The sequence below is a fragment of the Cryptomeria japonica genome, chromosome 9 (assembly GCF_030272615.1).
Source record: "Cryptomeria japonica chromosome 9, Sugi_1.0, whole genome shotgun sequence".
In the NCBI taxonomy this organism is placed as follows: domain Eukaryota; kingdom Viridiplantae; phylum Streptophyta; class Pinopsida; order Cupressales; family Cupressaceae; genus Cryptomeria; species Cryptomeria japonica.
The window spans coordinates 615939515-615949894 of NC_081413.1; the positions used below are offsets into that span (position 1 = coordinate 615939515).

At 34.8% G+C, this 10380-nt stretch overlaps 1 protein-coding gene across 1 annotated transcript; it reads right to left on the reverse strand.

Moving 5' to 3' along the window:
• Positions 1-3014: 3014 nt before the first annotated feature.
• LOC131042843 (pentatricopeptide repeat-containing protein At3g12770-like) lies at positions 3015-6391 on the reverse strand. The gene has a single exon (XM_057976167.2). The coding sequence runs from the start codon at positions 6273-6275 to the stop codon at positions 3222-3224; it is 3054 nt and encodes a 1017-aa protein (XP_057832150.2). The 5' UTR covers positions 6276-6391; the 3' UTR covers positions 3015-3221.
• Positions 6392-10380: the final 3989 nt, after the last annotated feature.

Sequence of the window (10380 nt, forward strand, 5' to 3'; positions counted from 1 at the left end):
TGGGTTACCGAGGTATGCTATAAGCAAGGTAATCTATTCTGAGCACATAGAATCTGCTATAACATTTCAGATGTAAAGTTGCAGATATTTGTAATGATTTTATTGTAATATTGTGAAGTTGAAAGAGAAACCTTTAACAAGGTAAAAGACTCTAATCAAGTCTATAAATTGTAAAGCCTCTAACCAGGTGCAGCATTCAGAATAAATGTTGTAAAATCCTTTAGCAAGGTAGATCTAACAGATCTTGTTACTCTTAACAGGGTAAGCTATCAGAAATAGCTAAATGTAGCTCTAACCGAGCACTCTTTATTATTGCAGTAGTGAAGTTGTGGGTGCCATCCCCACCGCAGTTTTTCTCTCTAACCAAGAGTTTTTGCGTAACCAAAATATATGTGTTATGGAGTGAATCATGTATGATTGTTATCTATTTGTTTTAACTTTATTTTATGTTACTACACTATTCTGTTTATGCATAACAGTAAAGTTATTATTCAAGAAAAGTTTTGAAGTACTGATTCACACCTCCCCTCCCAGTACATTAGCTTTCCATATTGGGCCTAACAGGATGGGAATAAAATGATAGTGGTGTTTTAGTGCTAGGAGCAATAAAAGATGGATAATGTAGATTAAAGAGATACTCTTCTCCCAAGTGTTGGTTTACACATGATGCCAAAAGTTGGCTTGCTTCATGGTACTTTCCTAAGTCACCATAGGTAAAATGATTTCTCTTTACCAAAAATAGATTTATGATGTTTAGTATGGTGATGCTATGGGGTGGCATGGGATTAGTGATGTTATAGGGTAGCATGGGATTAGGGATGTTATGGGATGGTTAACTTTTTTTGTACTTTGTGACTTATGAATCTTTGCAAGTAGTCTTTGGAAGGAATTTGTAAAGGTGGATTTGTTTGGTTGGTGTTTAGGTTGGAATTGCTTGGATTGTGAAGACTCAAAGGATGAAGAATTGGAGTAGGAGGTGGAGTGTTATAATATTTCTTCGAAATAAATGCAAAAAATTGTAAAATAGCAAACCACTTCAAGGGATTGATTTCCAATAATCAAATAAACATAAACTTGCATTCTTTATTTAAAATAAACTTGCATTCTTCATTTAAATCAGACAACTTTAAGTAGATTGGGATAGTGCATTCATGAGGCTCTTTATGAGTGATCTTGTTGAGCTCCTTGTAATGTGGGGACATTTTCGATGGTTCATCCTTCTTGTTAAGCATAATCATTGGGAATAAATAGAGACTTTTGTTGGGATGAATAATACTCCTGGTATTGATTCAATGGTATTATCGTGGTCTCTAATGGGTTAAGTATAAATGATAATCTCCTATTGAAATTTTATATGATGGCATTTTCGACCTCAAGTGAATTGTTTTTCATTAATTTTTTTAAAGTAGGTTGATGAACTATAGCAACTTCTTTATAAAAATATCACATTAATTTGTTAGACTCTTCTACTCTAATATCATCAAATAAATTTTGGTAGTGATACTCAAACATCTTGTGTGAACATGTCATGGGATGACAACTATAGTTGGATGCAATTCATTAAGATCATAGCTTCACCATCTCCCACTTCTTAATATTTCATGTTGAAAGGCATTTGCCATCTTGTAAATTCAACTTGTTGGGATGAGTACTTGATAGATATATCAACTTTGTTTTATGAGTTCCATCTTATGGATTCAAGAGACACAATTGTGGACATTCATTTCCTCTTTGATGAAAATTACATCACAACTATTGTCACATGATCTTCACCTTTAGATCTTTTTCTTCATCAACATCCACATCAACTTACCTTGTCAGATTCTACATGATTAGGTTTGGAGTTCTTAATTTGATTATGGCATCCTTTGGTACTTACATGGTGAAACTCAAGCATCTTTTAGAGGCATATATTCAGAGTATTGTTCTTTCATATTCCTATAAAGAATGGGAAGATCTTTTGCATACACCTTGGGCTTTGTTCCTTCCTAAAGGGAGAAAAGTTGTTAGACGATCCTAGACAACCTTTAGCATTTAGTGTTAAGCATTTATCATTGGCATAGTAAACTACATATTATGAGGTGTTTGTGTTCTCTTTCTTCTTTTGCCTATTCTATAAGGGAGATTTCCCTTACTTGAGGTCTTATTCTTCTCGAGTTTTTTGAGAGGCATTCACATAGACCTTCTCTCTTCGCCCTCTCTAGTCAAAGTTTTGTCCTATGGTTTTCTCCTCTTCTTATCACTTGGGTATAATTTTGTACATGGGTATTTAGATGGCCTCATATTTGTTGTTATATATTCATCTAAATTTCTTTTCCTACCTACCTAAGCTATACTTATGGGAGGATGTTGCTGCATATTTATTTTACCGCATTTACTTTTTTATTGTATTGTATATTTTGATCCTAGGATAGGATAAGTTTGCTTAGGTAGGCATTTACTCCGGTAGGTTTCACATGTGACTTGTGCATCCTAATTTGATGAAGATGTACTTCACCTATTTTATCCCAAATTGGTTATACGCTCACTTATCTTGGTGGTATATCTTATATATATCCACTTGTAATCCATTCTTGAGCATCTCTTTTGCACATACATTCTTGAGTAGAATAGCATTAATCTATTATATTGATCTTTTGATTATTTGTTCTTGCTTTTATCTCTTTTGATCTTGGGTGGCTATCTCCATAGCTAAATCTTATGAAATTCACAAGTCTATTGACTAATCACCAAACAAAGGGATTCGAAACAACATTAGAAATATCTAACTATAAATGAGATAGAATCTGCATGCACTTCTATAACATAAAATATTTGATCTGCAATGAGTAATTTAATCTCAAATTATCAACCTAACATAGGCAAAAGTTAATACAACTATTTCAAATAAAAGAACCATACAAAATAGTAAGGGTAGATTTTGAACCCTAATTTCCTATTTGTTTTCCATAACTTTTGTTTTTCCTCATTCTCTACCTCCAACTTTTCATTTCATAAAAACACAAGTTTCCTACAAACAATTCAATAAAATGCCCATGTTATCATAAAATAGGTCTTTGACAGTTACACCAATAGTATATATAATTTTATGAAGTCTATATCATAGTCTAGATAACCAAGTATTCACAAAAAGAAAAGCAAAAGGAAAAAAGAAAAAAAAAAGAAGAAAAATTAGCACATTATTATAGTGCAAGCCTATTTTTTAGTTTGCTTCATTAGCATCACCAATAATCTCCACAAGAACACTGTCCTTGTTTAAAATGATGGAAACGGTTTCCATCTCTCACAACAATTTCTCTGGCAACAATCTTGGAGATAAATTTAGTTGCAGTGTGGCAATCAATACATACTCTAAGATTCTTAACAACTCTAATGGTTGTTCTAGGGGGTGTGTTCAACAAACCAAATGCAATTGCCAATTTTTCACTATGGTGGTAGAGAAATAATTCCTTTTCCTCCTCTTCCACATCATTAAGTAAATGTCTTGAATCTGGAAAATAACCTGCTGCCTTCATCTCCAAAGCTAATTTTTCCAACATTGCATGGATCTCCTGTGTTTTTGGATGTGATATGTCTCCTGCACAAAAAGCATGTACCATTTTATGGCTTTCAATCCAACTACATCCAGGAATTTTTTCTATTCCTCTGTTTCTCATCGATCTCCGTATATTTTGAACATTGGCCCACTTGCCCACCTTTGCATAGATGTTTGAGAGAAGAACATAAGCTGCGGTATTTGTAGGGTCCAAATCAAAAAGCAGCGTTGCTGTAAATACTCCTAAGCCTATATTCATATGTGATCTGCAGGCACTAAGAAAACACATCCACACAACCACCATGGGTTTAACTGGCAACTTAATGATAAATCTTAGGGCGCCCTCAAGATAGCCAGCACGAGCAAGAAGGTCAACCATGCACACATAATGATTAATTGTAGGTGTAATGCAATAAGGGTTACTCATGTGATTGAAGTATGTGCAGCCCTCATCTACCAATCCTGCATGGCTGCATGCATATAGAACACAAGCAAAACTTACAATGTCAGGAAATGTTCTAGAGTGCTTCATTAATTTAAAGATTTTGAGAGCATCCTCGCAAAATCCATTTTGTGCATAACCTGCAATCATGGCATTCCATGAGATGACATCTCTTTGAGACATTTTGTCAAATAGTTCACGTGCCTTGTCTATGCTTCCACATTTTGCATACATATCTAGCAAAGCATTTCCAACCATAATATCTGACAAAAACCCCTCTTCCATAGTGCTTTGATGGATGTCCATACCCTGTTCCAGAGCTCCCATTTTGCCACAGGCAGGGAGGATAGTGGTAACAGTTGTGGAATCTGGCTTTACACCTGCTAATTGCATTTGCTTGAAAGTTTCTAATGCCTTTTCAACAAGTCCACTTTGTGCATATCCTGCAATCATGGCATTCCATGTGACCAAATTTCTTTGGGGTATTTTGTCAAACAATCCCCATGCCTTATCTATGTTTCCACATTTTGCATACATGTCTACCAGAGCATTTCCAACGATAACATCTGAAAAAACCCCACCTTCCATTATGCTTCGATGGATTTCCATACCCTGTTGCAAAGCACCCATTTTGGCACAGGCAGGGAGGATGCTGGCAAAGGTTGTGGAATTTGACTTTACACCTTCCAATTGCATTTGCTTGAAGGTTTCTAAAGCCTTTTCAACAAATCCATTTTGCACGTATCCTGCAATCATTGCAGTCCATGAGATAACATCTCTTTTAGGCATTTTGTCAAACAGTTCACATGCCTTATCTATGCTTCCACATTTTGCATACATGTCTACCAGGGCAGTTGCAACTACAACATCTGACAAAATTCCTCTATCTTTTATGCTTTGATGGATGTCAATACCCTGTTCTAAAGCTCCCATTTTGGCGCAGATAGGAAGAATGCTAGCAAAGGTTGTAGAGTCTGGCTTTACAGCTGCCAATTGCATTTGCTTGAATGTTTCTAAAGCCTTCTCAAGATATCCATTTTGTGCGTATCCTGCAATCATGGCATTCCATGATATCACATTTCTTTGAGGCATTCTATCAAAGAATTTGCGTGCCTTGTCTATGCTTCCACATTTGGCATACATATCTACCAGGGCACTTGCAACTACAATATCTGACAGAAACCCCCCTTCCGTTATGCTTTGATGGATGTCCATGCCCTGTACCAAAGCTCCCATTTTGGCACAGGCAGGGAGAATGCTGGCAAAGGTTGTGGAATTTGGCTTTACACCTGCCAATTGCATTTGCTTGAGAGTTTCTAAAGCCTTCTCAGCAATTCCATTTTGTGCATATGCTGCAATCATTGCAGTCCATGAGACCACATTTCTTTGAGGCATTTTGTCAAACAGCTTACGTGCCTTCTCTATGTTTTCACATTTTGCATACATGTCTACCAGGGCAGTTGCGACTACAACATCTGACAAAAATCCCCCTTCCATTATGCCTTTATGGATGTGCATACCCTGTTCCAGAGCACCCATTTTGGCACATGCCGGAAGGATGTTGGCAAAGGTAGTGAAATTCGGCTTTACACCAGCCACTTGCATTCGCTTGTAAGTTTCTAAAGCCTTTTCAAAAAAACCAATTTGTGCATATCCTGCAATCATTGCAGTCCATGAGACCACATTTCTTTGAGGTATTTTGTCAAACAGTTCACGTGCGTTGTCTATACTTCCACATTTTGCATACATGTCTAGCAGGGCAGTTGCAACTACAACATTTGACGAAATTTCTGTATCCTTTATGCTTTGATGGATCTCCAAACCCTTTTCCAGATCTCCCATTTTTGCACAGGCTGAGAGTACATTGGCAAATGTGAACTGATCTGATTGAAAACCTGTTCGTTGCATTTGGTGAAACAGAGTGACTGCCTCGTGAGGATACCCATGTCTTCTGTATGCCGCAATAATCGTATTCCATGAGACGCTGTCTCGTTCTCTCATGTGGTCAAACACTTTACGAGCATCAACGGAACTTCCACACTTGGCATACATGTAAATAAGCCTATTATGAATAGTTGTTCCTGTAGCAAACGCAAAGCGCCTGTGAGCGATAAAAGAATGAACATTTTTCCCTTGTGAAAGCGCATTTTTGAGAATACAGGTCTGCAATAATTGAAGATATGAAGAAGAGTTTTCAGGGGGGTTGTGAGTAGTAAGCAGAATGTGCAGAGCCTCCTTCAAATGACCCTCTCTACATAATGCTGTGAGATTGAGATAAGTAGAGGATGGCAATGACATTTGACGATCGTGGAAAATGTGCTGTGTTATTCATCGAGTCTGTTGTCTACCACAGTGAAATTGCCAATGGTAAGCCTGGGAGCATTTTCACTTGATAGTAGACTGTCAAGTCAAAATTACTTATTAATCTATAGTTTTCATGTACATAATTGATCTAGTCCACATTATAATTTTACATCTAATTGTTTATTGTTTAGTTGGATAATATTTTCTTTTGCTAAATAAGTCTGGAAATTCTACAGGGGCCCTCACTCAAAAATATAATAAATGCATATGATACAAATGGTCAAGAAGTTGATATCATAATAAGGAATATGGGAGTTAATAGAATATCCTATTATCTTACAATCCTACCATAGTTACACCAAGAGCTTATTAGGGGAAGTAAACAACATAGCACACTATATTAAAACCTTAGCTCAAAGCATAGGAGCAACATGATATACACACGTCACAATAAGGATAATAAGGAACATGGGAGTTAATAGAATATCCTATTATCTTACAATCCTACCATAGTTACACCAAGAGCTTATTAGGGGAAGTAAACAACATAGCACATCATATTAAAACCATACCTCAAAGCATAGTAGCAACATGATATACACACGTCACAATAAGGTACCACTGAACCTAACACATGATAATAAAACAATAAGACTAAATACAAAGTAAATAGAATCTCAACAAACTCCCCAATGCTAAGGTCCAATAGTAGTATCATTACCCCATTCCACAATCTTCATGTAATGTTCTCTAGGTCTTAGAGTAGGGTCTAGAATTCAAAGCTAAACCTTGGGGATGATTTTGACTCATTTTTTGACTTTATAGATAGTTTTCTCACAAAAGATAAGAATTGTGTACTCACTTGTGACTTCCAAGTAGAACTCAATTGCGAGTAACCATTAACCCAAGTAGCACTTTGCACATATCAATTTAGAATTATTTTAGCACATTAAGCTCATATTGCAAAGCATCTTTATCACTACTATGGATGAACCATATTTTGCACCTCCACTAAACTAATTTGATTAAGACCAACATCAACCTTTGGATAGATTTTCCTTTGAATTTGATTTGCAACAACAATATTAAGAGTCAATCTCTAAGTGCATTGTTAATAACCCTAATCACTAAGTTGGGAGATGAATTTGTAGTGCACCACAACTTTTGACCTTGGTTCACCTTAATACCTAGCCCAAGTACTCTAGCATATCTTTGACAAAGCCCATAGTTGCAAATGAGTCACAATAGAAAATATATGTCAATCTACTATACATTACCATTCATTTCCTTCATAAATCCCCACCAAGCCTTCCACTCTTTTTTTGAGACATTGTAAGAGCATCAACAACTAGAATAACCCCCACAAAACACCCGTCTTACAACCAACCAACCAACAAACACATCTACGTAAATGGCCTCCACCTACACTAATAAGCAATCCACACAAGCACCAACAAATTATTTTCCATCTCATGCATGCCTCGTAGACATGCTAATCAAACCGTCATGCTTTCTCCATTGTTATAAATAAAATTTTAGCATGATCACTAACCTTAACATCACTAACAACATCAAACTTAAGGAAAATATTTAAGAATGCTTATAACTTAGAAGTAATGATTTTTTAGTGCCAATTTTTTGCCAAATGGAAAATATTTGAAATAGGGATTCAAATTTTGTTGAATAGTACAAATTAGAAGGTGTCTTAAATTGCCACATTTTTACAAAAGTTTACTTTAGTGCTAGTTAAATTGCTTGAGCATTTGATTTTAACTAATTATTCAATTGTTTCACCATAATATTTAATGTAGATAAGATTTGATTTTCCTAAAGTTTATAATGGATATTACCAATCTAAATTGATTCACTAATACTAATGACTACATACTTCTCACTTATTTTAGGGTCATATCACTAATATTGAGTTCACTTCATTGATTTTGTCTCTAACCAAATAGTTTTAATTCTGATTCTAGAGCTAAAATGTACCCACACTTTCAAATGTTTGTCGAGCTTGATTTTTTTTAAAAATCATTGATCTATGTTTGAAATTTTTTTTAGACTATTGTTCTCCATTGGGATAAAATGTCTAAAATGAATTTTAAATGGAGATCAACAATCTAAAAGGATTTCCATGAGAATTTGCCAAGATATAGAGGCAATGGAAAGCACAAATAAGAGAGAACAAAATGTGACAAGAATAAATTGTATTCCTATCAATGATACAAAATGTGATCAACTGGATCATCAGAATTGTTGTTTCATACAATGTAGGATAAACCTGCTTATAAAGACAAGGCTAAGAGACAAGAGAGCACACAATGATGACATGTGGCTCAATGAGATGCAAGGGTAGGTAGGAGAAATAGTAAAATATTCCACATGAGGTGGATCACCCACCGAAGGTGGAATTATCACTCCACAATAAGTGGATATGATAAAGTAATAACAAGATCACACCATAAAAGGTGAAAATTCTCCTACATACACACTCCCAATGTATCACATCTCCCTAAGTGTCTCATATGCAAACTACAATGAAATGCATGTACCTAAGGAAACATAAGTAAAGTGTAATTATATCCAAGATGAATAAATAATTACACCAACAATTTCAAATGGAAAATAATTTTTCAGAAGGAATTTCAAGCTCGATGAACATTTAAAACTATGGGTACTTTTTAGCTCCTAGTAATCAATGACAATTATTTGATTGGAGAAGATCAACGATCTAAAAGGGAATTTTGTGCTTGATCAATATTTGAAATATTAAGTCTATTAGCTCCCAAAAAATGAAGGCAATAATGATATTAAATATGAGTATGTATCTTTGGTCTTCAAGACTTTCTTAAAATAATGTTCAACAAGATTTCATAAGATTTTTAGGGATACTTTCTTAAATTTATCATTGTTTAGAAGCAAATTCAAACATTCACATGAACCGAAAAGGTGACTAAATATAGTTGCTAATAATTCGTAATCATCTCCTATTTTTTCCCAAAAGTCTATTACCTTGTTCAAAATTCATCTATGTTGTTGAAAGTGAACACTAGTAAACTTAGATCTCAAAATAACCTAAAGAAGAAAGATGTGTTGAAAATATTCCTATGCTAATCCTAAAGATAGTTATGCATAGAAAACTTACAATATGGTCTAAACTTATTACCAAAATTAAAGAAACACATTCATAAACAAATAATAGTGATTCCATAACATGATGATTTACATAAGAAAAACTATTTCGAGACAAAAAAAAACCACACTCCAAGATCTAGATAATGTATTATCTATTGGAGTTATGAATTCAACCCCACAAGCTCATGAATCACCTACAAGAAACACACCTATCACATCTAAAGAGAAGAATCCATGATTAATGCTATGCAACCTTGAGAGAGATTGATCTAAAGAGGAATATGATATGTAGACTAACCTGTAATGCAATTGGATAGAACACAATGAAATGAATGAGTTGCTTTATAGAAAGTAGGAGAAACCTAATCTAAAATTAGAAAACTAAAATCAGCTCAAAGAACTAGAGATAAGCTCAACTAAGTGAACTTAATCTTTTATTAGCCTAATCTAATAAAAGATAAAAAGCATCTAAGTTTAGCTCAAGTAAATAAAGTAATTAAAGGATCTAATTAAATAAATAATTAGATAATGTCCTAATTACTCCAATGCCCCCCCTTAAAATTAACTTAGAGATGAGTTAATAATGAATGCAAAATGCAAGCACAGATGTACCCTAACAACAAAGGCCTAATTAGCTACCCATCTACAAACCAATGCAATTCTCAGCAATGGAGAAAAGGAGAAAAACTCGGTGGGGAAAACTCATTTCTAAAAGAGAAAAGAAATGAAAATGAGTACTTGTGACTAAGCATGATATACTCTAATTATCTACCCAAGTATTGTATCAACCACACAATCAATATCCCCCCATAAAAGAGAAAGGAAGAGACAATGTATCTCCCCCATAATGAAGAAGCTTTGATGCCAAAGGTGAATTATCAAAGTCAAATGTTAAAGATGATCCAAGAGCGACAAAAAATGTTCCTCCCCTTGGGAAGAAACAAATCTAATGGCCAAGGTAGAA